This window comes from Moschus berezovskii, chromosome 12 (assembly GCF_049115385.1).
Source record: "Moschus berezovskii isolate FMDL1 chromosome 12, NW_MosBer_1.0, whole genome shotgun sequence".
NCBI lineage: Eukaryota > Metazoa > Chordata > Mammalia > Artiodactyla > Moschidae > Moschus > Moschus berezovskii.
In genome coordinates, this window is record NC_142471.1 from 23,730,663 (window position 1) to 23,745,853 (window position 15,191).

The 15,191-nt window shown below is 38.2% G+C and overlaps 1 protein-coding gene across 3 annotated transcripts in view; it reads right to left on the bottom strand.

The window, feature by feature from the left end:
- Positions 1–15,191, bottom strand: part of CTNNA3 (catenin alpha 3) — a 1,978,275-nt gene that overhangs the window by 932,538 nt on the left and 1,030,546 nt on the right. For all 3 annotated transcript variants that reach the window (XM_055425631.2, XM_055425630.2, XM_088841920.1), the window contains one exon: positions 8,221–8,301. In XM_055425631.2, the coding sequence (XP_055281606.2) occupies positions 8,221–8,301 (81 nt within the window). The remainder of the gene's footprint in view (positions 1–8,220; positions 8,302–15,191) is intronic.

A 15,191-nucleotide genomic window follows, 5' to 3' on the forward strand; every position in this document is an offset into this window, starting at 1 on the left:
CATCACCAACTCCCGGAGTACACTCAAACTCATGTCCACAGAGTCGGTGATGCCATCCAGCCATCTCATTCTCCGTCGTCCCCTTCTCCTCCCGCCCCCAACCTTTCCCAGCATCAGAGTCTTTTCCAGTGAGTCAACTCGTCGCATGAGGTGGCCAAAGTATTGCAGTTTCAGCTTTAGCATCAGTCCCTCCAATGAACATCCAGGATTGATATCCCTTAGAATGGACTGGCTGGATCTCCTTGCAGTATAAGGGACTCTCAAGAGTCTTCTCCAACACCACAGTTCAAAAGCATCGATTCTTCGGCGATCAGCCTTCTTCACAGTCCAACTCTCACATCCATACATGACCACGGGAAAAACCATTGCCTTGACTAGACGGACCTTGGTTGGCAAAGTAATGTCTCTGCTTTTTAATATACTATCAAGGTTGGTCATAACTTTCCTTCCAAGGAGCAAGCGTCTTTTAATTTCATGCCTGCAATCAGCATCTGCAGTGATTTTGGAGCCCCAAAAAATAAAGTCTGACACTGTTTCCACTGTTTTTCCATCTATTTCCCATGAAGTGATGGGACCAGATGCCATGATCTTTGTTTTCTGAATGTTGAGCTTCAAGCCAACCCTTTCACTCTCCTCTTTCACTTTCATCAAGAGGCTTTTGAGTTCCTCTTCCAGCCTGGCATTTCACATGATGTACTCTGCATATAAGTTAAATAAGCAGCATGACAATCTATAGCCTTGACATGCTCCTTTTCCAATTTTGAACCTGTCCATTGTTCCATGTCCGGTTTTGTTACTTCAGAACACATTTTTTGCTTTTTTTCTAAGTCATGTTGCTTACTACATAATATGATAAATGAGAAAAAGGGTACCACATATTATACTCAGTAGAACAAGGCAGAAGAACTGGAAAATATGCTTTCAAATAAGTTCTGTGCCAATGTTTTCATGATTCTGTTGGAAAATGGCTAAAATTACCTGATACAAGATACTACCATGCATAATGAGCAAAACAAATCTTCGGTATTTGTATATTCATTCAATGTAACAAATTCATTTTGAGTTGTCTATCTAAGAGAAAAACACCATTTGAAGCAATTTGGGGAATACTGGAATGACAGAGATGGGGTAACTTAGGGAGGAAGTGAGACAGTTTGATGAGTATCTTATAGGAAGTGCAAACAAATAAAAACAATTGACTGTCATGGTTAAGGAGGTTTCTATAAGGATGTGACATACATAATTCATTTAAAAAACTGATTAGGATGTTAAGAGTTGAAGCTGGCAAACATCATATTCTAGGAATAGAGATTATCACGAGCAAAGAAAATAGATCCTCCCGAATCACAAGCATCTTATGTGACTGGAATATGCTGCTAAAGATTGAAATAGGATTTCCTTAGGCAGAATGGAAATAGTGAAAGGTATCTGAGGTAAAAAGAACAAAATTCAGACAGAAAGATTAAAAGATGACAGAAGGAAATGGCCAGAAATCGGTGATTTGTGTTAGATGTGAGAGATACCCTTAAGGTATAGCATGCAGTCAGCAGGCAGGAGGACATCTTCTCTTTTGAAAGCAGCTTCACCCCACGCAAACAACAAACAGCACAATTAATGCAACTGACCCACCCTTTTCTCACCAGATCATCTCTCTTACTGATTTCTGATCATTTACCATCACATTCATAGCTATGATTACAGACTACATTAGAGGCCTTTGGTGCTCTACACCTCATCCACTGGACCAGTCTCTGACTCCAGCTGTTATTCCTGGGGACAGTTCCATGTCCTCCAAAGACATCTCACCTCGAGTGCATCCCATGCTGTGATTCCTTCTCAGGGCCTGCTCCAAGTCTCTATGAGATCCTCAAGTCAAGCACAAATAGCCTGCAAGTCCTGGAAACTCAACACCACTGGAAGCAACCCTCATCCAGTGGGATGGGAGCTACTGGATAAAATTCTCAGCTTCCATCTACTGATCAGACAATTCTGGGAGACATTCTATCCCTTCTCAGAGGTCCTTAAGCAACTGATGCCTATAGTGACAACCTCAATAATGTATTGGTTCCTCCTTTCCTGCCTGTTCTTTTATGCTTGAGGTTCTTTTACACTTGCTGCTAGTAATTACCTCTCAAACAAATGACCTGAATAAAGGCCTCAGTCTTTGGACCTGCTTTCAGGAGAATCCAATACAAAGCAGACACATGCATCTGGTGTTACTGCTGTTTGCTCACATAGCAAGTACCAGACTCTGATGTCTTGTGTAAACTGCCCATTGATGATCACACTTTGCCACTTTTTGCAAAACACTCAGTTTAATTCTGTCATCTCCTGTATTATGGCTGGCTATGAAAGAGGAAATGAGATAAAACTATAAATGAACACAGGGACAAGCTATAGAAGACACTGAATGCTACGCTAAGAAATTTCCTTTATATGTTCTGACATATTCATATGGAATTTTTTCATTGAAATTGTACAGTCATCAATATCCATGTATAATAACTAAGTAGGATCTATCTTGTTTATTTCTATACTATTTTCCTGCAAAGGGAAATAATTCATTCCTTTCACTTGGGTGAAAAAACTTTAAAGAAGAATCCAACATGCCAGTGTGAAAATAGGACAATTTTAGAAGCCACAGCACTTAAATCCGAAGGTAGGGAGAGGACAATAGGAGTTGGAGGCATGTATTTTCAATAAATATCTGTTTGTGGTCAGGAATGAAAGCTGCCAGGCACAAAACTAAATTGAGGGGTTTTCCACCTTTTCTTACTACAGTTTAATAAAAGGCTTTGAGACATCAATTTTTCTATTTCCCACTGATGTAAATGGTTTGAGATCTCAAATAAAATACTGTATTTCTCTACAATGAAAACCCGAAAGTGGGAGCTATGTCTTAAAACTGTAAGAAAACTCTGAACACCCTCACACCCCTTCCAAATAAGGGAAAAGAAAAATTGTGAGTAGAAGAGGAGTGAAAAGAAAAGAAAGTGTTTTAGAAAAGAATCATCCTCAGGAAACCAAAAACTTATATTTTTGTATATGAATGTCTTTTTAAGTCAAGTAGCAAAATATGACTTTCAAAACTCAATTAACATAGTAACTATGTTATATAATAATGATGCAATAATTAATTCAGTATATACATGCTGTGTCACCTTCATGAGATGTATATCTCATGGATACTTATAATTTGCTGATGAGAATGATAAGGAGGAGGTATAAGAACCTACATATATTTTTATGAGTAGGCCCTGGTACTCCAACAAAATTCTAAAAGAGGTGGGAATACCAGACCACCTGACCTGACTCCTGAGAAATCTGTATGCAGGTCAAGAAGCAACAGTAAGAACCGGACATAAACAACAGAATGGTTCCAAATTGGGAAAGGAGTACACCAAGGATGCATATTGTCACCCTGCTTATTTAACTTATATGCAGAGTACATCATGAGAAATGCTGGGCTGGAGGAAGCAAAAGCTGGAATCAGGATTTTTGGGAGAAATACCAATAACCTCAGATACGCAGATGACACCACCCTTATGGCAGAAAGTGAAGAAGAACTAAAGAGCCTCTTGATGAAAGTGAAAGAGGAGGGTGAAAAAGCTGTCTTAAAACTCAACATTCAGAGAACTAAGATCATGGCACCCGGTCCCATACTTCATGACAAATAGATATGGAAACAGTGATAGACTAAATTTTGGGCTCCAAAATCACTGTAGATGGTGATTGAGGCCATGAAATTAAAAAATGCTTGTTCCTTGGAAGAAAAGTTATGACCAACCTAGATAGAATATTAAAAAGCAGAGACATTACTTTGCCAACAAAGGTCCTTTTGTCAAAGCTATGGTTTTTCAGTAGTCATGTGTGGATGTGAGAGTTTGACTATAAAGAAGCTGAGCACCAAAGAATTGATGCTTTTGAACTGTGGTGTTGGAGAAGACTCTTGAGAGTCCCTTGGACTGCAAGGAGATCCAACCAGTCCATCCTAAAGGAGATCAGTCCTGAATATTCATTGGAAGGACTGATGCTGAAGCTGATACTCCAATACTTTGGCCACCTGATGCAAAAAACTGACTCACTGGGAAAAAATCCTGATGCTAGGAAAGATTGAAGGCAGGAGGAGAAGGGGATGACAGAAGATGAGATGGTTGCATGGCATCACCGACTTATGGACGTGAGTTTGAGTAAGCTCCGGGAGTTGATGATGGACAGGGAAGCCTGGCATGCTGCAGTCCATGAGGTCGCAAAGAGTCAGACACAACAGAGTGACTGAGCTGAACTGAACTCCCAACAAGAAGAAGAGGTGACTATAGCAATTCAACAATTCAGCAACTATAGAATCAATCAAACTGTTTTGTTTTCACCAGAACCCTATTTTATTTGATATAACTTAAGTCCTTATTTTTGCATTAATAAAACAATTATATCTCAATATATTAATATATGAAAAGTTAATCTGCCTTTAGTGAACTCCAGTATCTGTTTCACTCTGCATAATTCAGTAGAAGTGGAATAGATTTGATTTAGTTTTTTTAATGAAGTAAAGAAGGTTTTAAAAAAATCTTCCTTATATAGAATTTCAATATGTATGCAGTGCTCAAATAAATGAGAAAAGAAATTAAAGGAAGAACAAAATTGAAAATGTAAAAACATGTAAAATACATACTAAGGAATAAAAAATATTACAATAGTAAATCAGTATATTACGTACTAAAAGTTCTGACAATGAAAAGGCCATTATCCCTGCCCACTGGAAGAGTGGTCACAAATTTGGGCTGGGATTAGATGGACGTGGGCTGAAACCTTGGCTCTACCAGTTTGCTGGGTAAACTGACTCACTTGAGAGATTGAGATAGTAATGCTATGGCATTGTTTCTTTTTGGGGGGATAAAATCCAGTAATGTAAGTACTACAGTGGTTAGAGAGCTATGGAAAGCATTTGCTAAATGAGAGATGCTGTTATAACTATCATTTTAAGGATTTAAAATCCATTGTGAAGAAAAAGCCACTAAATAAGAGAAACACATACAGAATATGGTTACCGCTTTAAAACAACTATCAATGTTATAAGCACTACAGGAAGAAAAAAAGAATAATTCTAGCTGATAAAAAATGGCAAAGGTTTCATGGCAGAAGTAGCATTTATATTAGTTTTAAACTTTCTCAATCAATTAGGAGTTGTGTAGGGAATAAGCAGAACAAGTTAGGCACTAAGTTAAACAATCCATATATACAAATATGCATACGTGTCTGTAGGTAGAGATGGAAGTGGTGGGAAATTTGGTGATGAGTAAGTTCACCATCCCGAGAAAAGGTTAATGTGCTGGTGTGGTGAGGAGGGAAAACTGAGGAAGAAAGCAAAAGGAGAAGGAACATTAAGAATTATGAGAATTAAGTTGGAGCCAAATTACAGAGAAGCTAAAACACAATGCCCGTGACTTTTGTCTTTGCTCTCTAGTACAACAGCCAATGAAGTCACAGAGCAATCAAAGAGAAATTATTTATTTGAAACAAAAGAATAATAAGTCACATGTAAGACATTTATCTATTTTACCGCAAAATGTATAATCTGCTTCTTCCCAGCCATGTCTAAGCAATCTATCTCATTCATTGCAGATGAAATCCACCGATTCTCTAAGCTAAAATGTTTCTGTGTTGTCAGCGGACAGGCTATGGGTAAACAAATGAATTCAGATGATGAATCAGCAGAGAGATGGCCTTTATTTACTTTTTCAACTAAAAACAAACAAACAAACAAAAACCCACAGATCTAGAACAAGAATATTAAATATTCTGAAGAAAAACATTGTAAAGGTGTGAAAAGTATATAGAAGATGCTTAAAACCAACTGCTTAACAAATTTTGCAAGAAGAAGAGGTGGAGATGACTCATGTTACTTAGCTTTTATTATTGCCTCAAGCATAAACATCATGATGGAAAATGAAGTTTTTAGGAAGGCAAGCAAGGATACTGAGCACAAATCATAGCAACTGCCTCAACTCACATTGAAAACCACGGATGTCTCCAAACACAGCTCCTAACGATCCCATCTTCCTATATACACACTCCACTTTTCCCGTAAGAGGATGATTTTGCTTGTCCCTGTCAACCTGGAGCAGAATTTGTAGTATTCTGATCAATAGAATGTGGAGGAACCAGTATCCTGGTGACTTTTGAGCTCAGGCGTTAAGAGGGCCTGCAACTTCCATCTTTCTTCTCTGGGACCCTTGAACCAGCATGTAAGAAACCCAGACTCCCCTGCTAGAGAGAAGTCACGTGAGTGGGGACTTAGGAGATTAGATACCACATGGAGAGAGGGAAGAAGCAGCACTGATGTCTCACATACTGAGCCCTGATTCCAGGCATCATTTTAACTACCAGTACATGGGAGACTGCAAGTGAAAATGCTATAGAAACGGACACCCTGACATCCCCACCCAGGCAATCCATGGAATCATGAAACAATAAAGTGCTTGCGATTATTCTTGGTGCTTTGTTAAACAGCAATATTTAACCAAAAAATAAAAATAAGATGTGGACCTCTGAAACCACAGGAAATTTTCATAACTCTGGAACACAGCAGTTCTCTACGAGCCTACTATTACATCCTCTTACTATGAAGTATTAATAACTCCCATGCTCTTTCCCTATCTCACTGATGATGTGGGGTTGAAATCAAAGTATGATTTTGAGATACAATATAGGATTCCTGGTTAAATTTGAATTTCAGATAAACACAGCTTTTTAAAAATATATATATAATTATGTTCCCATGCAATATTTGTTTGCTGTTAATCTGAAATTCAAATTTAACTGGGCATCCAGTACTTTGATTTGCTAAATCTGGTAATCCTACACACAAAGGATTGCTTTATCTTAACTTTTTTTTTTTTTTAAGAGAAATAATGATTCCAAAAGCTTTGGAGGTATAAATGTACATCAATTCTTTGTGTATAATGTTGTTGAAGGCAGTCTAGAGATACCGGAATGAAAGACACAGTTGTTAATAGCTCATAGTAACAACTTTTTCAAGTTCTGGGAAGAGCAGATGGGGTAGAATCCTGAAGACAGAGAGTGAAACTTACACAACTAACCAGGAGGATAGTCGTGGGGGTGAAAATTCCTGAGTTGGGTGTAAGTTATGGCTGGATATTGGTTCAGTGCCCCTTCCTCAGGCAGGTCACTTCACCATAATAGCCCCCTTTCTAGTCTGCATCTTAAGACAGGGTGTGCTAAGTTGCTTTCAGCTCTTGCATTCCATGATTTTAAGTGCTGATAGTAGAAATAGGATTTGCATTCAGGTCAAAAAGTTGAGAAACTGGATTTTCCCCAGCCTTCAAAACTGTGCTTTTACACAGCAAATATTACCTGGCTGAGGATCCCTATTTGTTCTATTTCCAAATCTACTTCTGAGTTAAAAGATTGTTCAGGCCATGTTACTAAATCTTCCCACTAAACCACAACAATATATTGCATTAAAAGCTTATGGGTGAAAAGTATTTGCCCTTCTTTTATAAGTTAATGGTGACCAAGTTAAAGCTGTATGTGCAAAAGGACTCCAGTTATTAAACAGTGGAAAGGAACAGAAAGCAAAAGTCTTTAAAAATAGCTAAGTCTTCATATTTCTGGAGGAAAAAAATATAACTTGTGGCAAATACTAGACTTATGTTATACTTAATAAATCCTTTCTAATCCTATGTTCCTGATAACCTAAGGTTAAAAGGAGCCTTAACTTAAACCGGAACTAATTTCTGAAGCATCCTGAAGAGTTAGAAGGGGAAATTGGTAGGGTCTCCAAATGACTAGCCATTTCCTCTAAGCATTTGGATAATAAACTCAGTTTTTAATCTAACATAATCAATTTACCAACAGTCTCTAAAAATTTACTATGTACCAGGCACTTGGAGGCATTTCATTTCAACCTCATAGCCCTATCATGTATTATTAATTCCATTTTCTGGGTCTGGAGAGGCTTAGAAAGTTGAAATCTGTTCCTGAGATCTCATAACTGATGACAGCAGGGCCAGCATTTAAATGTAATCCTGCCTGATATTGTCACTTTCTTCTACTTTATGTTTGCCACAAAAATGGGTGAGTTACATAAATGTGGAAAGTATATATTCACTGTTCTTGCTCTGTGTTCTAAATTAATTTAAAAAAAAAAAAAGGTTCCTTCTACTTGGTGTTTGTCTCCATATCTTTCTCTTCACTCACCTGTCTGCGAAGGTCTCTTGTCTTCTTGCACATGTTTTCTATTGCAATATTCAGGGTATTACTCCTTTCCTTTTTTCCAGTCTGCAAGGGAGGGAAAAAAAATAGCATAAGCAATGGTATTGAATTACTCTTTATCACTTAGCAATCTGCTTTCTAAATTTCCTGAAAATAACAGCTTGAACATTCAAGAATAGGTCTCAAAACTGCTATGATACTGCATATGATTCATGAGTACTTCACTTAAGAGTAAGTATGAACGGTGATTAAAGTTCACATTATTTTCTTCTTTAAGCTTCTGTAATATTTTTGATATAGGGTTGGGCTGCATTCAGTGTGGCAGTAGGCAGAGCATTATCTCCAAGAAACCATGATCTTCATTCTTAACAAGTCGACTCTTTAACTGCAAAGCATGCAATTAGCTTAAAAGCATTAGATGCCCAATTTATCAACTTCTGTGGGAGTTTCTGAAGTCATTTTCGTTGTGTATTGTGTAAGTTATGCAGAGCCATATTGGAGTTTTGCTAAACACTAAATAAAATATGCAGTGCAAATTCATACAATTTGCAAAAGTTGACCACAGATTTAGCTGACAATATTCCAAGAACAAATTGTTTCATGTAAAAACTGGATGCTGTTTTTGGCTCTTTTGGATAATTTGTGCAACACCTTCTTGTCCTTTAAGCCGAACAGTTCTATTATATCCTTAACCTAAATCTTTAGGCTATTAAGCACATAGAGAGTCACCTTGGTTGGTATTTTCTACATATTACTTTTGTGGGAGACAACTGAATTGAATCTAATCATACGTTTCTAGTGATATCTTATATAAATGAGATTGAAAAAAATCATTATGTGATTCACCTCTAGGAATATTGCTACTATTTAAAATTACAAACTTAAGGGCTCTTGACAGGAGACCTTGAAAATCAGGAAAGCAAGTTTAAACAGCTGATAACTGAAGGGGTTTACATCATGGACGGTATGAAAGGGCATTGAGAGGAAGCATAGAACATTAGGCAACGTGCCATACACTGCTCCCAATGACTAAACTCATATATGAATCCATATCTCCAAGTGGAAAGACTCCTTTATAAGAAGTTCAAGACCATCCCCAAATCTGTGTTTTTAGTCCAATCTTCTGCCACATCATTTTAAGTCCTATTCTTTACAGTAACAGTATTTCTATACATTTCTCTCTCTTCTCCCAAGTTCTTACATATATCTTTGATTGCAGCAAGTGTCTCACCAAATCATTTTCTATTAAAATCCTACCTGTTTCTTAATGGTTTCCACTCAGAGTTACCCCCCAATACCTGTGCTCAAAAGTAAGCCCTCACCTCTCCTTGTTCTGATAAAATATTCTGATAGCATTTTAAAAATTTCCCAAAATGTTTATTTTGTTTCTGTATAGGTTAATCACCTTTACAATAATGTTAGAATCTTGATGTTGGCAAGTATATCTTTTTTTTTTATTCCTGAAAGTAACTTGTATAGTATTAAATAGTATTGACTAGTTTATAAATAAACAACTTGATTCAAAACACAACATAGTTTTATTGAGAACCTACTACAAGAGATTTTAGCATCTACTCATCAAGGCACAACTAAAATCCTCTGTTAGCCGAGGCTGCTGGTACCCATTTAAACCTCAGTTAGATATAGTTTTGCTCAGCAGTAATATTACTGATATTGATGATGCAAAACCACCATCATTTAAGCCCCTTCAGTACACAGAAAGTTATGGGGCATCCATGGACCAGTCTACTAAATCCCAGTAACAATGCTCAGGCACTGTGACAACCAACAATTGACCCCACACATCTCCAGATACCTCGTGGGGGAAACAGTAGATAGTTACGAAGTCCTTTAACACAATTTCATTTTGAGAGTGAGTGTGCACTGTGTGCACGATGGAGACTGTCTCCAGTGAATGAAGTGGGGAAAGGAAGAAGGGAGAAGTAGAAGAGATAAATAAAATTCTAAAAGTCAGAGCAACAAGGCCACGGTGGCAATTACTTGGATTGCCACCAGTACAGTAGGCTATAAGACAGTTTCAATTTTACTTAAAGAATCTATCCCTTATCCTCTAGTTTAATGCAATGTGAGCTCTTGATTACCTCTTTCCACTTCACAAAAGCAGAGATCGTCAATCGGAGGAAGGAATAGGACAGACCAAGAGACACCTCCCACCCTCAACACACACAGGCATCAGGAATAACACGAAAGATTTCTGTGGTGTTGGTCATAAAAACTCACTAGTTTCTGTGATATGATTCATCAGAACAACTAAAAGATGTCAAATTTCTCCGAGTTAACAGCAACGACATAGAAAACTTTAATAAAGGATGACAGTAGGTGACAGCATAAAGAGATTAAATAAGGACTATAGAGATGATTTCCTAATTTCTCCTCAGAGTTTCACCTTAGTTTAAAAGGTTTAATTGGGTCAAAGACATTTTATTCTCCAGATAATAAAAAACAGTCACTATAATTTCAAGAAATATAAAGCTTTCCTTTCTCTCATCCCTGTGTTTCCATCCCCCACCCCCCACATTTCTTCTCTTTCACCCCCAGCTTTTTATTGGGTCCTTGCTCTGTTTATACAGATTGATTTGGCTCAGTCAAGCCATTTTATGCCTCTTTAATCCTTTTGCATGGCATAAAAATAAATAAAGCAAGAAGAAATAGCCCATCCTACTTAAAAGCCCTCATTCCTTCTGTTTTCAAAGCCTCAACAAATCATCAAGCAATGAGCTGGGACTGAAGGTGAATTGTGTGTGCTGAGGTAAGGGACCGAAAGGGCAGGATATTAAAACATAATCACAGCTAACAGTCAAGAGCCTGCCTATATTCCCAAAGCTCAGAAGAGAAGATGCCCCTCAAAGGAAGCTTTAACAGAACATTTAGGGTCAGCACAGTCCTACTAATGAAAAAATGTACCACTTACAGTAAAGGGCAAGGAGAAAAACTCAGAAAACACAGCACAGATTAGCACTGTACAGGGAAAGCAATCATATTCTTTATCAGTAAATACACTGCCAGGAAAGACTATCTCAAAAAGAACAGTTTTGAGTACAGACTTCATTCAAAGAAACTCCATTATTTTATTATTGAATATAATAATTTTATTATGAATATTATAACCTTGCGAATGCTATAATATGAATATTCACAATATTATGAATATTTTGACTGAGTGAAATAAATCTGGATAAACAGCAAGGACCCAATAAAAAGTTGGGGTGCAAGAGAAGAAAGCAAGGGGAGGGGGGATGGAAACACAGGAAAGAGAAAAGGGAAATCTGTCCCAATGTGATCTAGGCTTATAAATCTTAACTATGAGTCTTCCCATGAATTCCACTTAATCATTGCTCCCATACAATTACCGCAGTCAATTACACTCTCATGTGGTTTCCTAAAGCTACCTACATATTTGGAAAACATCACTACATAAATAAACTCTCCTTGAATTATCGGAGTTTGAGTGTTCCATCTGTATCCTGTTTGGGACCCCGGCTAGGGGGAACTTTCTAACACTGGATTGTTCAATATGATAGCTTAACAGTCATACGTGGCTATTCAAATTAAATAGTATTAAAAATTAAATTCCTCAATTTTTTAAAATGAACAATAGCCACCTGTGTCTAGTGGCTTCTGTACTGTACAGCACAAATACATATCTCTTATCTCAGAAAACTGTATTCAACAGCACTGTTCCAAAATATACCTTTGTTTATTCAAATGTATATAATGAGTTCCTACTTTTCAACAAGTCACCTTTTATTTGAGAATAAAATAATGAGCAAGAAATAAACAAACAAAAACCCCAACTCTCAAGGTGTATAGCAAAGAAACTAGAGATCTAATTCTGTCCTCTTCTTTGTTCCAAAAATCTTCCCTCTACTCCCATTCCTCATGGAATTAAGAACAAACTTTTGATCACAGTGTTCAAAGTCCCACAGGATCTACTCCCATATTTATTCATCGAACATTATTGAGATACCTTAATGAATCTTTTATTTTCTAGGCAATACACAATCACAGCTTGGGGAACTTAGAGCAGGTGAGTTACAGACAGAACTTTATTTCAAATATACCAGTCTGGCTGGAGTTTAAAGAATGTACTGATATTCGAGGAGATTAAGAATAGAGACACACCAAAGAATTAGATGGTTGGATCAACAGTCCACAGGAAAGAAGAAAAGTGTGAAAATTAAAGCATCGGCTGTCATGAAACTGAGCAGCACCCTGTGGGGTACTGGGCATGGAAGACTTCTGTGTCCCACACTTCTTATTATTAGGGAATAGATTCACACTTCCATGAGTTCCAAACAGCAGATTCAAACAGATGCTAATCAAGGAAGGGAGAAGATGCATAGACAAGGGAGGAGCAGACAAGAAACAGTCAGTTCAGTTCAATCACTCAGCCTAGTCCCACTCTTTGGACCCCATGGATTGTAGCACGCCAGGCTTCCCTGTCTGTCACCAACTTCCAGAGCTTGTTCAAACTCATGCTCATCGAGTCAGTGATGCAATCCAACCAGTTCATCCACTGTCAGCCCCTTCTCTTCCCACCTTCAATCTTCCCAGCAGCAGGGTCTTTTCCAATGAGTTAGTTCTTCACATCAGGTGGCCAAGTATTGGAGTTTCAGCTTCAGCATCAGTCCTTCCAATGAATATTCAGGATTGATTTCCTTTAGAATGGACAGGTTGGATCTCCTTGCAGTCCAAGGGACTCTCAAGAGTCTTCTCCAACACCACAGTTCAAAAGCATCAATTCTTCAGTGCTCAACTTTCTTTATAGTCTAATTCTCACATCCATATATGACTACTGGAAAAACCATAGCTTTGACTAGATGGACCTTTGTCAGCAAAGTAATGTCTCTGCTTTTTAATATGCTGTCCAGGTTTGTCATAGCTTTTCTTCCAAGGAGCAAGTGTCTTTTAATTTCATGGCTGCAGTCACCATCTGCAGTGATTTTGGAGCCCAAGAAAATAAAGGCTGTCACTGTTTCCATTGTTTCCCCATCTATTTGCCATGAAGTAATGGACCAGATGCATGATCTTAGTTTTGTGAATGTTGAGTTTTAAGCCAGCTTTTTCACTCTCCTCTTTCACTTTCATCAAGAAGCTGTTTAGTTTCTCTTCACTTTCTTCCATAAGGGTAGTGTCATCTGCATATCCAAGCTTATTGATATTTCTCCCAGCAATCTTTATTCTAGATTGTGTTTTCATCCAGCCTTGTATTTAACATGACGTACTCTGCATATAAGTTAAATAAGCATGGTGACAATATACAGCCTTGATGTACTCTTTTACAATTTGGAACCGTCTGCTTTTCCATGTGTGGTTCTAACTGTTGCTTATGGCCTGCATACAGATTTCTCAGGAGGCAGGTCAGGTGGTCTGGGATTCCCATCTCTTGAAGAATTTTCCAGTTTGTTGTGATCTACAGTCGGAAGCTTTGGCATAATTAATAAAGCAGAAGTAGATACTTTTCTAAAATTCTCTTGCTTTTTCTATGATCCAACAGATATTGGCAATTTGATCTATGGTTCTTCTGCCTTTTCTAAATCCAGCTTGAACATCTGGAAGTTCACAGTTCATGTACTGTTGAAGCCTGGTTTGAAGAATTTTGAGCATTACTTGCTAGCCTGTGAGATGAATGCAATTGTGTGGTAGTTTGAACATTCTTTGGCATTGCCTTTGAGATTGAAATGAAAACTGACCTTTTTCAGCCTTGTGGCCACTGCCGAGTTTTCCAAATGTGCTGGCATATAGAGTGCAGCACTTTCACAGCATCATCTTTTAGGATTTGAAATAGTTCGACTGGAATTTCATCAGCTCCACTAGCTTTGTTCCTAGTGATGCTTCCTAGGGCCCACTTGACTTCTCATTCCAGGATGCCTGACTCTAGATGAGTGATCACACCATCATGGTCATGATGCTCTAGGTCATGAAGATCTTTTTTGTAAAGTTCTGTGTATTCTTGCCACCTCTTCTTATTATCTTCTGCTTCTGTTAGGTCCATACCATTTCTGTCCTTTATTGTGCCCATCTTTGCATGAAATGTTCCCTTGGTATTTCTAATTTTCTGAAGACATCTCTAGTCTTTCCCACAAGAAACAATAGTGCAGCCCTGGGGCAGGGTCCTGTTTCCTCCTCAAGGGATAAACATAATAGTATCTTTCAGGTCTGCAGAACTATAAGCCCCACCAAAGGAAAGATGTTCCAAGTGAACGTCACAGTTTGATAAGCTTGAGAAACTCACTAGGAGACCACCTGAGGCCAGGTTAAAGGAGTGCAGGCCCTGCCCACACACTGACCCTCATCAGCAACTCTATCTTGAACCATTGCTATAAAAGAAAGAAAGGAAAGAAAGTGAAGTTGCTCAGTCGTGTCTGACTCTTGGCGACCCTGTGGACTGTAACCAACCAGGCTCATCTATCCATGGGATTCTCCAGGCAAGAATACTGGAATGGGTTGCCATTTGAACACTTCATCAAATCCTTCAAGGTTGGGACACAGTTTTGAGAGTCATGATCCTCCTGTGTTCCCCTCTGCCTGGCAAAGCAATAAAGATATTCTTTTCTATGTTACTCAAAACTCTGCTTCCAAGATTCAGTTGAGCACCAGTGCTCATAGGCTGAGTTTTCAGTGCCAGTCAGGAAGAAAATAGTCTTAAGGACTCTGAATGAGTGACTTGGGTAGGGTGATGCTGGCAGATGCTGGAGAGTGGAGAAAAGAAAACAGTGTCTCTCACTAGGCTGTACAGTCCTTGAGGGAGAGAAACTTTGTACATGTAATTGTCCCCCATATTACCTAGCATAGTGCTTGCACACAGTAAGATCTCAGAGGTTATTTTTTGAATAAATAGAGGAAAGATATAAGGATCCTTGGCAAATCCCATATTTCTAGACCTTAATTTCCACACCCATAAAATGAAGATTTGCCCCAAATTGTTCCCATAT